General features: G+C 39.9%; 1 protein-coding gene and 1 long non-coding RNA gene across 4 annotated transcripts in view; one reads left to right on the forward strand and one right to left on the reverse strand.

Moving 5' to 3' along the window:
* Window positions 1–2,748: 2,748 nt before the first annotated feature.
* LOC146509107 (uncharacterized) overlaps window positions 2,749–17,141 on the reverse strand; it is a 31,837-nt gene continuing 17,444 nt past the window's right edge. For all 3 annotated transcript variants that reach the window (XR_014876851.1, XR_014876850.1, XR_014876849.1), the window contains 2 exons: window positions 10,047–10,191; window positions 2,749–9,919 (listed from right to left, as the gene is read on the reverse strand). This is a non-coding gene — a long non-coding RNA (uncharacterized LOC146509107). The remainder of the gene's footprint in view (window positions 9,920–10,046; window positions 10,192–17,141) is intronic.
* Window positions 8,388–16,689, forward strand: lta (lymphotoxin alpha (TNF superfamily, member 1)). The gene is made up of 5 exons (XM_085177277.1): window positions 8,388–8,500; window positions 10,058–10,181; window positions 11,762–11,843; window positions 11,932–11,985; window positions 14,899–16,689. Exons 1-5 carry the CDS (start codon window positions 8,442–8,444, stop codon window positions 15,219–15,221), a joined length of 642 nt encoding a protein of 213 aa, XP_085033403.1. The 5' UTR covers window positions 8,388–8,441; the 3' UTR covers window positions 15,222–16,689.

Genomic DNA, 17,141 nt, shown 5'->3' on the forward strand with positions numbered 1-17,141 from the left:
AAATACAGTGACAGTAGGATTATTGTGTCCACTTTATTATTGTGTATTACATCCACAGTCATTAAAGGAATAGTGAGTTTGCTTAATACCACAGTAATTGTGCCATCATCAAAATTCTACCATCATTGTATTTGATCTTTCCTCAGGAAAACAAAGGGGAGTGTGATTGTGAAATGAGTGTTTGTAAAAAACCCGTCACTTAGTAACTTGTTATTGAAGTAATTCAGGCAGCTGCAAATGCCTTGGGGAATCCATCATAGGTGCTGATGAACAAAGTGAATGTTTTTTTGTATTTTGGGTTTTTTTTTTTGGGGGGGGGGGGGCACCAAAGGTTGGTTCTAGAATTGTTTAAATACACGTGAGATGAACAGAGAACATGACATACTACACGGTGTTACCTAAACCGAGCAAAAATACAAACGCATTGAGTGAGTAACTGATATAATAAGTCTCTCACATTGTTCAATTCAATTTTATTTATACAGCTCAAAACCACAACAAAAGTTGCCTCAGGGTGCTTTGTATTGTTAGATAAATCCTACAAAAATACTTGCTGAGGAAAACCCAACAATCATTTGACCCACTATGAGCAAGCGCTTTGATCACAGTGGGAAGGAAAAACTAAACTCCCTTTCAACAGGAAGAAACCTCCGGCAGAAGCAGGCTCACCGGTGTCCACATTGTTGTGGAGAAATTTTAACCCACTCTTCTTTACATTCCTTCAGCTCATTGAGCTTTGTGGGCATTCTCTTATACACAGCGTTTGAGTCAGGTTGAGGTCTGGACCTTTATTTTGGATCTTTTTGTTTTAGATTTCCGGATTTTTTTGGGATCAACAAAGTTTCAGCCAAGCTTTGTTTGTCAGACAGATGGTCTTACACTAAGGTCCATGCTTGACTGTAAACTGACTCCATCCATTGGGCCAAATCATCACCCATTCATCATAGTACTAAACATTTGGTATGAAGTGTTTACTGAGATCCTGTGTTTGGTTTTCTCCACATGTGGAGCATTGATTTATCGCTTGGTTAGCCTACTCAATGTAAATCACACACGAACAACATTAAGCTACTCGCCCAGAGAAGAACGGCTGCTGCTGCCATGTGTGCGTGAATGGGTGGATGACTGCATGTGTAAAGTGCTTTGGGGTCCTTAGGGACTAGTAAAGCGCTATACAAATACAGGCCATTTACCATCATCATCCGTCATCATTTCTGCTACACTGGCAGGGCTAGGGGCCAGGACTCTCCTCTTTGGGTTTTTGGGGGATGTTGCTAACTCCGGATCCGATAACAGGCACCACACCCGCAGTAGATGTGCACGGTGTGAGGTCTCGCAGCAAGCTATCAAATACGGTGCATTTCTCGGCTTTTAAAAAAAACGCTATGCGTCGCCAGGTGTTTCATCAGATTTGAGGTGTTTCCTCCTTTGACAGCATCACAGTATCAGCTTAAAGCACTTGTTGCAGCTGCTGAGTTTGCATCTTTTGCTGTGAAGTACAGCCAGACTTTTGACCACTTCGCCTTGGGCATTTTTAATCTGTAGCTCTGCTTGCAACACGTAACTTCCCCCCGTAACCCCCCTTGGTTACAAAAGACGAGGCACTGTGTGTGTGTGTGTGTGTGTTATGTGAGAATGTGTGTGTGTGTGTGTGTTATGTGAGAATGTGTGTGTGTGTGTGTTATGTGAGAATGTGTGTGTGTGTGTGTGTGCGTGTGTGTGTGTGTGTGTGTGTGTGTGTGGCATGCTGCTGATCAAAGGGTCATATAACATAAAAGCACAGGAACATCCTTGGTCATAAAGAGGGTAGTCTCCCCCACACCCTAGATAACACAGTGAAGCCATACAAAGGGGAGAAAATTTACCAACATCAAACAGACCTTCACAGAGGGTGTTCCTGTGATCAGAAACACGGATGGCCACTAACTTTCTGCTTCTTAACTCAGATAAAACTGAGGTTATTGTACTCGGCCCTGAAAAGCTTAGAAATATGGTATCTAACCAGATTCTTACTCTGGATGGCATTACCTTGGCCTCCAGTAACACTGTGAGGAACCTTGGAGTCATTTTTGACCAGGACATGTCCTTCAACGCACATATTAAACAAATATGTAAGACTGCGTTCTTCCATTTGCGCAACATCTCTGAAGTTAGAAATATCCTGTCTCAGAGTGACGCTGAAAAACTAGTTCATGCATTTATTACTTCCAGGCTGGACGACTGTAATTCATTATTATCAGGATGTCCAAAAAACTCCCTGAAAAGTCTTCAGCTAATCCAAAATGCTGCAGCAAGAGTCCTGACAGGGACTAGAAAGAGAGAGCAGATTTCTCCTGTTTTGGCTTCCCTTCATTGGCTTCCTGTTAAATCCAGAATTCAAAATCCTGCTCCTCACATACAAGGTCTTAAATAATCAGGCCCCATCTTATCTTAATGACCTTGTAGTACCATATCACCCTATTAGAGCACTTCGCTCCCGCTCTGCAGGCCTACTTGTTGTTCCTAGAGTATTTAAAAGTAGAATGGGAGGGAGAGCCTTCAGTTTTCAGGCCCCTCTTCTGTGGAACCAGCTTCCAGTTTGGATTCAGGAGACAGACACTATCTCTACTTTTAAGATTAGGCCTTTTTGCTAAAGCATATAGTTAGGGCTGGACCAGGTGACCCTGAATCCTCCCTTAGTTATGCTGCAATAGACGTAGGCTGCCGGGGATTCCCATGATGCATTGAGTTTTTCCTTTCCAGTCACCTTTCTCACTCACTATGTGTTAACAGACTTCTCTGCATTGAATTATATCTGTTATTAACCTCTGTCTCTCTTCCACAGCATGTCTTTATCCTGTCTTCCTTCTCTCACCCCAACCAATCACAGCAGATGGCCCCGCCCCTCCCTGAGCCTGGTTCTGCTGGAGGTTTCTTCCTGTTAAAAGGGAGTTTTTCCTTCCCACTGTCGCCAAAGTGCTGCTCATAGGGGGTCATATGATTGTTGGGTTTTTCTCTGTATCTATGAAGCGCCTTGAGGCGACTTTTGTTGTGATTTGGCGCTATATAAATAAAATTGAAACGAATTGAATTGAATTGATATACGGCATGTCATGCATGAACAAGTACTTGAGAGTTCTTTTTTATTAATGTATCTCAGTGTGTAGCATTGCGGTTTATGGGACCGCAAAAACAGAAGTGTGAAGTCTAAACAGTAACTGAACTGAGTGAAATGTCATAAATGCCAGGGTTGAATTTTGACAGGTTAACCACTGTCCTAAATGAAGGAGTTTGTTTTTTTGTGGTGTAGTGTTGGAACATAACAACTGACCTATTGGTGGGAAATATTGTGGAGGTATTTTTGAAAGAAGGACTCATACCTGTTAGTTTTACCATTTTACTATTACAGGCTAGGTGTATAGGAAGCAATGGTGAAAATGTTTTCTTGTTTTGAGTGGGGACAGCACCCAGTAGCCCACATCCTACCTTTTCTTTTTCATGTTGTATGTGTAGGTGTGTCTGTATGTGTGTGTTTGCTCTCAATTGAAATAAGGTTGGAGAAAGTTTGTGACATTTAAATAATCCAGGAGAACACAGACTGGTTGGTTGGGGATGTCCCATGGAACATGAAACCAAAAACAGAAATGGAAATAGACCCTCTCGCTCTCATCTCTTACTGCTGTCTTCACAAAAGGCAACTTTCACTACTGTTTTCATGCTGAGTCTCATCCTCATGAGTGGATTTCCACTTCAAATGCTGCTATATTATTCTATCAAAACAACATCTCATCCTTAGAAAAATTGTGCTTTGATTTTGACTTTTTCTTTAGCAAAACAGAATCTTTCCAAAACCAAGTCTGAGCGAGCACAAACATGACAGTTTGTCACAAGAAGCCATACTTTGCTGCAAAGCAAGTGAAGAATGTTCTCAGTGAGCCAATTTGTATACTTATAATGAATATTTGCTCATTATGGTAGTAGAAACGTATCAAATTCAAACACATAGTGGCTGAAACATCAGAGCACATGAACAGAAACTACCGACCCTCATTTATGACCACGAGCTGTGGTAAGACTAAGATCACTGACACAAGCAGTGCAAAGGAAAGTCTTTCCACAAGCGTCTGAGCTCAGCCTTAGAGAGAGTAATATAAAAAGGGGAAATGATAAAACTTCAAAAAGATTCAAAAACTACACACAAAAACCAATCTGTACAGGCAGATTTTTAATAACTTTCAAGTCAGGGAACTCACTGTAAAGAGTGTAGTCTCCCTAAAAACATAAAATAATAATAATAATCATTTAAAATACTCTTACATTGGGGAATGTAATGGGAGCCTCATTTTGCTATGTAGGGCTTAGGTCTTAATACAACTCAAAAAGGCATGTTATATAACATGAGGAGATTGGTCTTTAGAGAGGGCTCAGAGAGCTCTGGTTGAGTTAGTTTGAGCATCTGACTACGTTTTTCCTTTGCTGCCTTTTAGGTGTCAAACCATAAAGCGACCTTTTGAAGGACCCAGCATAAGATGGAAAGGGAGAAAAATCTGCATCAGACAGGGATGCATTGAAAGGTCCCTCCCTGATCGGATGCAAATCAACCAAAGAAGGACTTCAGCAGCCTAGTCAGTCATTTAAGTCCCCATCTGCTGCAAAGAAACAGTGCAGGAGTGCGACTCTACCTTTGGGTGGTACGTATTTGATTTCTCTTGGGATAGTTTTATAAAACAGTTTATGCCTGCCTTGGAAAACATCCACAGGTTTCAGTGCAAGAAATAACACCAAACTGACAGTGACCTGCATGCAACTGTTAAATATCCTAAAATTGAGGCAGCTAAATGTAAAGAGCAAAATGAGAAACCTTGGATGCATTTTGAAAACATCATTGGGCCTCCAAAAAGGAACCCCGACTTTGGTTAAGCTAAAAAACAACAACAACTTTACAGCCCAATAAAATGAGTTGTTGGGCTGGACCAGAAAACTATACTATCATAATCTATAAATAACACATCTTAATGTTCTCTCAGTTTTCTTTTAGTATACAGAAGCACATTTTGGAGAAAAAAACATCATGAGTCATCTTCATGTCTCAGTTTTTCCACAGCCTGTGCCAATCTACAGCGATAAATGAAAGCAAACGTTGTGGCACAGATTCTTGACTAAAGCTAGTGTCATCTCACCACTTTCTTATGTTTGTTCATAAGTAAACTGCAAAAATGAAAAATGATTAAAAAAATCCAACATGCTTTCACTTATTTCCTGTTATTCCTGTTATTACAATAAAAATTAGCTGTTTAAGAAAAACTGACATATTTCAGGTAATGAAATCTGAATATTTCCTTTTTTTTAATTTAACCTTTATTTATACAGGTAGTCCCACTGAGACTCATGGTCTCACTTAAAAGAGAGAACTGTTTCAGACAAACATATTATAATTGCAACAATAAAAAACAATAAAACAACTATCTAATGTTTACACCCATCATATCAAAAACAAGGACAAGTTCATGTCATTTGTCTTTTAACGTCTGCAAGTGAAATCTTAATACCCCGGGATAAACAGAGTCCAACAGAGGGAGAGAATGAGCAGGGTTTTCATGGAAATGATATCACTGTAATCAAGGAGAGGTAAAAAGATGTTAGCAACAAGCTTTTTCCTTGCAGTGAAAGAGAAACACAATCAGTTTTGGAAAATGAACTCCAACGTCAGCCTCTTTAACCTGCTAAAGTTTCTTTAACTGGTAGTCAATATGTGGCTTAAAGATTATCATCAATCACAACACCCAAGTACTTCCGCCACCCTCCTATTTAAATAAGGAGCAACATGACCTTGTTTTTTGTGCATTTAAAATTAGTCTGAGCTGACACAGCTGTGACTGTTACTATCAAAGCTAGCTGTGTGAGCACAACAATAAATGATTGTATCATATGCATAAAAAATTAATGGATGGATTTACATTTTATCCCAAGTCATTAGCATAAATAGCGGCACTCCATTAGTCACATTTAAAAAACTAGAAAAGAGACCATAGAACTGCACATGGCATTGGTCTATGGCATTGGTCTATGATATTGGTCTATGGCATTGGTCTATGGCATTGGTCTATGGCATTGGTCTATGATATTGGTCTATGGCATTGTTCTATGATATTGGTCTATGACATTGGTCTATGGCATTGGTCTATGGCATTGGTCTATGATATTGGTCTATGATATTGGTCTATGGCATTGGTCTATGGCATTGGTCTATGGCATTGGTCTATGATATTGGTCTATGATATTGGTCTATGGCATTGGTCTATGATATTGGTCTATGGCATTGGTCTATGATATTGGTCTATGGCATTGGTCTATGGCATTGGTCTATGGCATTGGTCTATGGCATTGTTCTATGATATTGGTCTATGACATTGGTCTATGGCATTGGTCTATGGCATTGGTCTATGATATTGGTCTATGATATTGGTCTATGGCATTGGTCTATGATATTGGTCTATGGCATTGGTCTATGGCATTGTTCTATGACATTGGTCTATGGCATTGGTCTATGGCATTGGTCTATGGCATTGGTCTATGACATTGGTCTATGGCATTGGTCTATGGCATTGTTCTATGATATTGGTCTATGGCATTGTTCTATGGCATTGTTCTATGATATTGTTCTATGGCATTGGTCTATGGCATTGGTCTATGGCATTGTTCTATGATATTGGTCTATGGCATTGATCTATGACATTGGTCTATGGCATTGGTCTATGGCATTGGTCTATGGCATTAGTCTATGGCATTAGTCTATGGCATTGTTCTATGATATTGGTCTATGGCATTGGTCTATGGCATTGGTCTATGGCATTGGTCTATGGCATTGGTCTATGGCATTGGTCTAAATGGCCAAGCAGTTGGGTGGCAGCCAAAAACACAGACTTCAGACTCACCTTAACACAGTTTTTAATACACGTGGCTCTTCATGTTATCAATGAGAGATGATATCTTTAGTATGGCCACAGAAATTGATGTAAAAACTGTCTTACAAGGCGCCTGAAGGAGTTTAAAATGGTTGTTTGAAATGGAAAATGAGTTGCCCAGGCCAAGTGTTTGAAAAAGAAAGGATTCTTTTGAACTCATGCAAAGAAGTAACAGTAAGAACGAATACAGAATACACGTAACTGGAAATTAAACTGTTTCACTGATATAGCAACACTGATCTCAAGTGGATTTATGTTGTATACTTGTATACATATGCTGTATACAGAGAAAAGACCAGACAACCCCCCCCCCCCCCTTTGAGCAAGTGTATGGTATCAAAAGGGTTTGTTTTTAAATTTTTTTTTTTTTTTTTTTACAGGACAAGCTCTCTAGCAGAAGTTCTTGGACAAGCATTTGTGTGCCATAACTAGTTAAGGAGTAAGAGGAAGGAGAAGTGAAAAAAGTGATCATAGAAATACCACAAACAACAAAGAAAGCAAAAAGTAACCTGGAGCACAGGGAAAACAAAAGTCTGTCTCATGAAAATATGCAGTTATGGCATTTCATGCATGGGGGGGGGGGGGGGGGGGGTGAAAAGAAGGCAACAGAAGAGAAGTGCTCAGTGCATCATGGGAAGTCCCCCAGTCATGTGATTAGCTGTATCAAAGTGAAAGTTTGAGGCCTGATGTTAAAAGCAGCGGGCAATCGATTCCTTTTTCAACATACACGGAAACGTAAAAATAACATGTTGGCCTTTTTATCTGCAGTCAGTTATGTTTAACACGTGAGCCACCGGATGGGCCCGATGCAGCTATATATATTTCCCACGCTTTTATCTACAAGCTGCAATTATAAATGCGTGAATAACTCTCACTCTCACCCTCTGAATAGCCTTAGATCTAAATTCAGGCTACATTCAAGCTGATTAGTTGTGATTAAAATAGACTCTGTAGAGTGACACAACACGGCCGCAACTCATCAACAGGGAACCTGTATAGCGTGCTTTATTGGACACGCACTGTATTTCCTCATCACACATCAGGTCAGTTAAGAAGAAGAAAAAAAAGCCCCTGTCATTTGTTTGGGTGTTAGAAAAGAGTGACTTTGACCTATAAACGTGGGAAATCACAAACCACCCACAACACACATGAATGTGTCAGCGAGGGGCCGCACCACTGGAACGACGCTTATCTTTAAATCTTTTACGGCATTTTGCACCTTTTTACTCGGCCGCTTTGTAAATATATGTTTCTCTTACTCTAAAGTCATTGTGCATTGGAAATGCATGAAGCTGCATGTAATTTTGGTTTTTAGGTTTTATTCAGTTTCACACCAGGCTGTGTGAGCTGGTTTGTAGCTCTGTGCTGTTCACCGCCCCACCACCTACACCACAGTCTCCTTCCTCCCATCTCTCAAACTACTCTATAAAAAGAAAAAAAACTCCATCTAATCTTCACTACAAGCTCATGTAACAGGGAAAGCCCTGACAACCTGACATGTCTTTGAGAGACAAGCACCACATGAATTTGGACAGTGAGAGTGCAACACACACTAGGTGAGTCAAGATTGATTTAGATCCTATTGTATATATTGTCTTAAATTCCTGTGATTTCTTTGTGAATATTTGCCTTTCGAATGTTTTCATTCAGAGGTCTGTGGTTGAGGTCAGTGCTGCCGCTGTGATGCTTACATGACAGAATATAGAAAGTTTTTACAGAAAAGGGAAGGCGTGTTCGGGATAAGATTTTTCAGCTTTCACACAGAACTGTGTAGAGCGTAGTAATGTAAAGAGTCCAATAAAATGTCCCTTTGTTTATTTTTTGGATTTTGTACTAATTTAACGACACTCATATTGGCTTTTTGACTAATTGCCCTCAGAAAATGAATTGCTATCCATATCGATTAGAATTCAGATTAAAGAGACAAAATCGTGAGCGAATTGCAGACTGAGTGGTTGAACCAGTGTTTTCACTGTCTAACCCAGGCACAAGTGCAACTATGTGAAGCCTGCTGTGCATCCTCACTGGAATGTAAATTAAACCATAGCAATGTGCATTGGACACACAGTTCAGGGTCAGTGGCGTCTTTTGCAATCACTGAGTGGTTTCTGTCTTTGTCATTACAAATAAACAAGCAGACCACAAAATGTTGAACCATAGAAACCTGTGTACCGGACAAAAAAACTCCCACTGAGGTAAAATCCCAGACAAGCAGCAGCATGGTTAGGTTAACCATAACACGGCAAGTGCAAAGCAGCCATTCTAGGAGCCATGTAAATGCTTTCTGTGGGGTCTGGTTTAAATGTGTGTGCTTGTGGTCACAGGAGTATTGAGGCCAGTTCTTCTTTGAGTCATGTTAACATCTTACATTGACTTCATCAGGGCAAGAATTCAGTGACTTCTCTTAGAAAGTTGTCATTTCATAAGACAGCGAAAGTGAGAACTTACTTGCAACTCATCTCACTGTCTGACTTTGCACTCTGACCTAATGGAAGAGGTGGAGGTGTACAAGTCCCAAAAGCACAATAGGTGAAGCACGCTGAAGAAAAAATGTGCTCTTTCTGCAGAAATATACTGCGATAGTTGCTCAAGTGACCCTCCCAGACCCCACCCACCCCTAAAGGGTCGCAATTTAAAATTAAAGAGGTCATGACATCACAAATGAGAGGATATATTCTTGAATACTTGGTAATAAAACTTTCTTGGAGCTTTAACAATGTTCTCAGTGTCTACTAGAGTGGCTTTGCATGATTCGCTGTTCAAAATAATCCTTCTAATATATTAACATTTAAAAGATGCGGATATGATATCAAGAAAACTTTGTAATAAAAGTAAAAAGGTTATTTTTGATCCAGATGTTTATTTAACTAGGAAATGGAAGTTTTTTATTTGAGGGTCCTGGGTCAAAGTGGAGCTCTGCATGCTCCTCCACCTTTGAGGCCTCAGTGACAGAGCCAAGAGGTGAAGAAAGAAACCTGTGAAACAGAATATTTAGAGCAGTCAAAATCTTGATTAACTGGTGTTAACTTATGCCAGAAGATATAGTAATTAAAGTCATTCTCTCAAACGAAAGGCCGATTTGTTAAATGGTTTTGTGCGTACTTGTCTGACAGAATGGAGGATCAGCCAAGGTCGTCTTATAGGCACCTGCTGCTGCAGGCTTGGTGCAGTCTCCTCACCGTGGCCATGGTGATTATGGCTGTACATCTCGCCACAATGAATCAGAAGCCAGCAGAGGTCAGTATGCCTGCCACAAACACAGATTTCACTGAGATTCATGTTGACTGCTAGCAGGGTCATATCTTAGTTTGCATATCTTAGTTTGCACCAAGAACGTGCTCGTAAAAGCACATGCTTTGCTGCTTGTAATTTGTGTAAATGCCATATTTATAACGGTAAAGTAAATAAAATGAGCCCCACATCTACCCTTATCAGTTTATTCAAAGACATTAAGTCAGCTCTAGATACCCAGTTTGTGCCTCTAGATGGCAGCAACACCATGAGTTCCTCTTGCTTGCTCAACAAAAGGAAGAATGCCTTAAGCTTAATTTCTTTTTTCTTCTTCTAAAAAACATCCCCAGAATTAGAAAATAAGGCCAACAACATCTGCCTCACAATAACAGGGCCATTAGTCACTCTTTGTTTCTAGGTGGAAGTGAAAACCTTCATCTTTGATGATTTTGTCAGATAACACTCTCATGGGAACACAGAAACTCATTGTTTCAAAAGTCTCTCCAGTGTCTGTTAGACATGGCAACTGTAAAAATGGAGCCTTTAGAGAAGTGGAGCTGTTGCAGACTGAAACTGAGAATTTCTCTTTGTGCATCCATCCATCCATCCATGCATCCATCCATCCATGCATCCATCCATCCATGCATCCATCCATCCATCCATCCATGCATCCATCCATCCATCCATCCATCCATCCATTCTCTTACGCTTATCCTTATCGGGGTTGGGGCAGAAATGTTTCGTCACTCATCCAAGCGACTTCAGTCTCAGCTGACTGCAGGTTTCCCCAGCCTTTAAACAGTATATTTTCATAATAACCACTACCATTAAAATGCAGGTTCTCATGGCCACCTATCCAGAGTGTTGGGGAATGACTGCGATCACAGTATTTGAAGACGGTGAAAGATGTATCCTTCCTCATGGGTACATCTTTCACCTTCTATAATACTTTGATTTTAGTCATTCCCCAATTCTGTGAACTCTGTAAAAAAAATTCTGGGATTTCCTTAAGTGGAGTATTGATCGTGCATAAAGACAAACAATTCCCATGACTTCATGTTCAAAACATTATCAGGATATTGACAGAAAATGAAGCAGGCTGTAATTTCCTTTAATTCCAGTTTGTACTGCAAGAGCACATCCTTATTTACAATAGTGGAAAAGGTAAAGGCTAAAGGGAAATGTGAGTACTTGAAAAACATTAAACAGCCAGGGACAGTACAAAAGATGGATATAGCTTCACTGACATCATCTATTAGATTCACAAGTCTTGAGTTTTGAAACCTCTAGATGATTTTTTTACCATATTGGTTACAAATAAGTCAGATTTGAGCAGGAAGGCTGCGTCTCACTGTGAAGCCGCTTGTTCAGTGCCTAACAGCGGATGGCTGACACGTTGTTAGCCAACAAGCATACCGAAATGAGAGATCGAGCTCACAAACTGAGGAGTAACTTGTGTATAGAGGTCAGGTCACAGATTTCTATAGAAATTGGTCTTTTTGCAACCACAAATATCTATGGTGACCTACTTAAAGAAAGGAGGTTTACGGCACACTTGTTGAGCATGTTTTGATTTTTTCCTCAAGGTTGGAGTCCCGACACCAGAGACCATCAACTCAACTCATTCAGGTCACACACAAACGCAGGTTCAGGAACCTTTTAAGTCAGGTAAATATATTTGTCACATTTATCACGGACAATCACGTAATCGTAAGAGTGAAAATGTTATAATCCTGTAAATTATTTTGCATTTCAGGAAGCTCTCCCTCATTCATCCAGATTTCCCACCATAATGGACTTCCGTTTGTAGGTAGGTGAGCTCACGTCTTTTCATGTGGCATGCTCTGACAACCATGAGTTTCATGAGAAAGCCGTATCCCTTGTTCTTACTACGTCTTTTTACACCAACTTTTAATGATCACACAGACAAAACTTAACTCTGCTACACATCCAAAGAGACGACTCTCACTTGTTACTGATCTCGTTTCACGATGATGCCTGCCATGCATAAAAACTACTGTTAAACTGGACGCCTACAGATGCTAAATGCAACGAGCTCAGACATGTCAGTAGCAGCTGAAAGTCATTCTGAAAAACGTGGGCAGCCTTCAAATGAGGCGCACGAGGATGCGGCGGGTTGAGGGGGAGGGGTGTGAACAAACAAGTAAATAACAAAATAACACCTAATTTGAATATTTCAACCAACCTGGGGTTAACTAACCGAGTCTGTTTAGACTCTGTGAAAGATAACAGGCATGAAAGATAAAGATAAAAGTCTATATGAAGGCACATGTTCTCAAATACTTAGAACTTAGACAGGAAACTGATACACTGCTGTGTTTCTCTGTGTTTTATCTCTAATCTAAAGTGGATGGGTGATCAAAGCTGATGTCATGTTTCAGTTAACCAGTCTGACAGTGGATGCATTTATTAGTATTTCCTTTTTTTAATACACTGCAGGTTTATTTCCCCTCCAAAGTATTTTCATGTGTTACTACATTAACAGTCTGATATGAATCCCTTCACGACAAGAGCAGGCCATATCTGTTATTAAAACCAATAAGTCAAGAATACACCAGCTCCGGTGTGGGTGAGGAGGAAAGAAGCCAAACGCAGGAACGGCATTGGGAATCTGGTCATGTTCGGATCCCGCTGTGACCTAAAGTCGTGCAAAGCTCGGAACAGAGATGCGACTTTAAAGACGCCTCGTTTTCTCAACGCCACGCTGTATATGAAAGATGGACGTGGCCCCTGTGAAGCTGGGTTGAGGTATTTTTGCATTGGCTTCACTTCCATCTTTTATATACAGATTATGGTCCTGTAAAGACCCCTCTTGGGATCAACATGGTTATTTCTTCAAACACGTTACCCCTTTTTGTTGGGGTTTACCTTCCACATTGATGAGATCGTTTTATTTAATCTCTTTGTCAGTTGCATGAACATTATTTTGTGAGCTGTAGTTTTCTTCTTCTTTTTCAAGATAGCATTAATATGCAGTGTGACCATCTACAAAATGCTAGGTTGGACTGATTATTTCACATTATCTATTTGACATTTGAGATGTCATCAGAACAGGTATATTGTGACACGTTTAGTTGTAAGGTTAATGTGCTCTTTAGTTTATAGTTTAACAACAGGCAGAAGTGAAGATGTTACTTTTTTCAGATCCCATTGTGGTCTGGTGACGGCACAAAGAGACATATTATATTTCATTTTCTGTCCACGGTTCCCGTTATAATTCACTTTGGTCTTATAGCTGTGGAGAAGTTACTGGCTACATTTGGAGAAGGTATTTCTTTATGCCAGCGGTAGAACAGATTAAAACTATGAGGTTTATTCTGTGGTATTGAAGAGATAAAAGTTATCATACTTATCCTGCTGACGAATAACTATTACATCTACGCGTTAAAAGTTCAGCACATCCACAAAGAAATCCTCTGCACGGGTTAAACCGTTGAGAAACACAGAGCTGTGCAGCCTCATTATGTTTCCAGTCTCATTTACTGTTTTCCTCCCACTATGCAGCAGTTTTCCTGTGTGAAGTGGGTTTCTAAAACCACAAGAAACCCGAAGCAGCTCTGTAATGTGGGCTGCACCGACTTAACGTATAATTACAGCCCACAGCAGCAGATTTCACAAGTTCGTCAGGTGGTATGTTGCAGGAAAATTAGACACTAATTGGAAGATCAGCTTTGTTTACCTGGTGTATTTATTCAGCTGTGATTATGGGGCCCGCTGATCTGAAGCAGAGAGGAAAAAGCACTTCCTTTCAGGAAATTCAAGAAAAAAAAAGACACTTTTTGTTAGTCATTTTAAAAAAACAAGTCGGTAGGAGAGTTTCCTCCATTTCCTCTTTCATGTGGTTTTCTTCGCTTCAGTTGACAGATTAATAAGGCATGGGTTGCACACCCACCGGCATTCAGCGTGTCAATGTTGAGCGCTAAAATATTCATTTATTAATAGTTTTGTTGCGTTATTATCATCCCTGACTCCGGTATTCACCCGATTCTTTTCTGTACGCTCAAAGAAAACGTGTTTAAAGTGGAACAAACAGCATTCAATTACCGTAATAACGTTTACACCGATTTACTGTCAGATATCATTCTATATTTCACATTTAAACGTATTGAACTGATTTGGGTTAACCCAGCTCGCCTCCGTCTTCTGTTTTGTTTTCCCTCTGTGGAAAACCGGTCAAGCACAGAAGATTAGATGTTAATCTGAGATATTTCACTGCAGTCCACAAGCTATAATTAACCTTCAAAGCTTCAAAGAAAACTTTCCCACATACAGTGAGAAACTACTCCACGGTGAGGTTTGAGTCAACAGCTACCAGTCTCTGTGTCCTCATCACCGGATCCGAGTGACATTTGGAAGAAACTCCAGCAAAAGTCGACATTTTCCCGTCTGCCTAATCAAAGATGTAAATTAGAGAGTAATTAACAACGATGCAGTATTTATCGACGCTGCTGAACATCAGCTGCAGTGCTACCATCAAAAATATCAGATATGAAGCGCAATGGTGCATCCATTGAACTGGATAATGGTGTATACGTTAACTCACTTGATCCACCCTTCCCCTGCGGCCTCAAATCACACCTGACGTGAACATTTGGGTTGATTACACAAAACAACAACAAGAAAAAAAGGTTACAAATCAATTATTAAAAATGAATTTAAAGTAACTGAGTGATTAAAGAAAAGTTTTCCATATTTCCTACAGATTCTTTTTCGAAACAAAATCGAAACAAAACCCTTACCCGGTGTGGAACGTCCATCATCGTCCAGGAACACGGGACCTACTTCTTTTACGCCCAGGTGACCTTCAGGGAAGATTCACAGGAGAGACGTGTGCTTGTGGAAAGAACTGGCTATCATGATAACAAAACTAACCCACTGGCTAAGGGCATCTACCCGGCCTCATCAGAGAACTCAGTGTGGTTGGCCAAGATTGTCAAACTTAGACCGTTGGACAGTGTCAGCATAAACATAACAGGTGACATCCTAAATGGCTATACCTACTGGGGCGTCATCAAGCTTCAGTAGAACTGGAGGTCTGGTTGGACTGGTCTGTTATTTGTGGCCCTAAATAAACGTGTTAGAATAAAAGCAAACTGGATTTTTGAGCTAGATATTTAAATTGGAAATATTCTGCTCATCTCCGGCTGCATATTTTTATTCTTGGACTCACGTTTTTAAACAATGTTCATTTTTTATTTTGTAAATTATTTGTTTTAGCCATTTAGCGCCATCACTTCTGTCCAATAATAAGTAGTTTGTGAGTGCCCTCTGCTGCACCACCACCTGAACTGCAGACAGTTTTTGTACAGCGACAGGAAGTGAAATTTCTTACCTAGATTCCCTCTGTCACCCCTGACATGGTCATATTAGGAATGACTGCCTTATATCACGTCACACTGACCCCCAATAGAATGTAATATACGGAATAATTGTACATATTCTGACCTCATTTTTAAAAATAAAAACACTGGTAATGTTTAACATGTTTAAACAATATATAAATATAAAAGGAAAAGGAATGGGTCCCCTTTAACACAATATAAAAAAATACTGCAAGAATTTGATCATGGTCTACAATTATTAAAGACTCTGTGGCTAACATGGAACACTACAATAAAGAATAAAAAAAACTCCATTATGCAGGTTTTAATATAGACTTTACTAACTGACACCTCGTACTCGTAACAGGCCACATCTTCATAGTAAATAAAGGTCAAACAATCGTATACTGCATCAGTCCAACCTGAACAAAGTTTTAAAAATGCCAGCTGGTTCTGAGTTGTTTTTGAATTTTTAGGCCGACATGAATGTAAACTGTGAAAGTCATTGGAATAATTATGTTCTTTTTCACTGTTATGTGCTTCTGTAATTTATGTGATTGAGTATTCTATTTTGGTTGTTGAATTCTGCATATAGACGTTTAATAAAGATTATTGTAAACCAACTTAATGCACTTTTTATTTGCACGTCGCACTGCCGACTGGCCACACGGTGGCGCCACTTCCCACTTAATCAAAGGCAGCATGAAGCCTTCACACACCACAGCATGATTGTACACATCCTGATATGACATTTCAATCAATGAAAAATGCTTAACACAGACCACAAATGCATTCTGGGAAACCTCAGAAGTGACATTAAACACCCCCTGAAAACATAAAACACGGCGCTGTTCACCTTTCGGGCCTGACATTAGTTCTACTCACAGGTATTCAACCGCTGTGATGTTTACTTCTGTGCGTGCTGAGCAACAGCACAGGAAGCCACATATTTGGTGCAGCCGTTACACTGCTTCCCCTTTACAACACCCTCAGACACCTTTGAGTTCACAGCACCCTCTGACCAGCTTCCCCTGAGGCAGCTTAGCTCATCTCATGCATTAAGCGTTAATTTCATTTTTAGAATTAGAATCTAAAAATCATGAAGCTAGTCATACAGCAAATCACGTGAATGTGTAAGTTTCACCCTTAATGTACTGGGACCGAAACTTAATAGAGCTCAGAGGCCGGAGTACATCATCCACACACATGTACCCACTGTGGTGTTAATAATCGTGACTTCTGAGGCCCAAAGAAGTATATTGGTAGATATTTGTTATATTCCTCCTAGATCCTAAAGGTGCAATATCATGAAATAAAAAGTAATTAGATAACATGTTAATTTAATTCTGAGATTTTAAGGTTTTACTGTTTATTTCAGTTCAATTTTAAATGAAAATCATCAAATACCTATCATTAAACACACAGCAGTTAGCGCTGTTGCCTCAAAGCAAAAAGGCCCAGGGTTCCTCTGTTTGTTATTTTTAAGAAAGTCTGTTTTTGTACATTGTGGAATAATAGCACGACTGAGCTATTATACATCATTTTGTGAGAGTGCATATACATTTAAGCTCATTAAATAATAGAAGCTCTGTTGACATACATTACTTTCCTGTCATGGTTTCGC

This window comes from Neolamprologus multifasciatus, chromosome 11 (genome assembly GCF_963576455.1).
Source record: "Neolamprologus multifasciatus chromosome 11, fNeoMul1.2, whole genome shotgun sequence".
NCBI lineage: Eukaryota > Metazoa > Chordata > Actinopteri > Cichliformes > Cichlidae > Neolamprologus > Neolamprologus multifasciatus.

What these genes read in the sequence shown, in the direction of transcription:
- lta (XM_085177277.1), top strand. Translation starts at nt 8,442, where the DNA reads ATGTCTTTGAGAGACAAGCACCACATGAATTTGGACAGTGAGAGTGCA. An exon ending in GAGAGTGCAACACACACTAG is followed by an intron (nt 8,501 to 10,057) that starts GTGAGTCAAGAT and finishes CTTGTCTGACAG; the next exon opens with AATGGAGGATCAGCCAAGGT. An exon ending in TCAGGAACCTTTTAAGTCAG is followed by an intron (nt 11,844 to 11,931) that starts GTAAATATATTT and finishes TTTGCATTTCAG; the next exon opens with GAAGCTCTCCCTCATTCATC.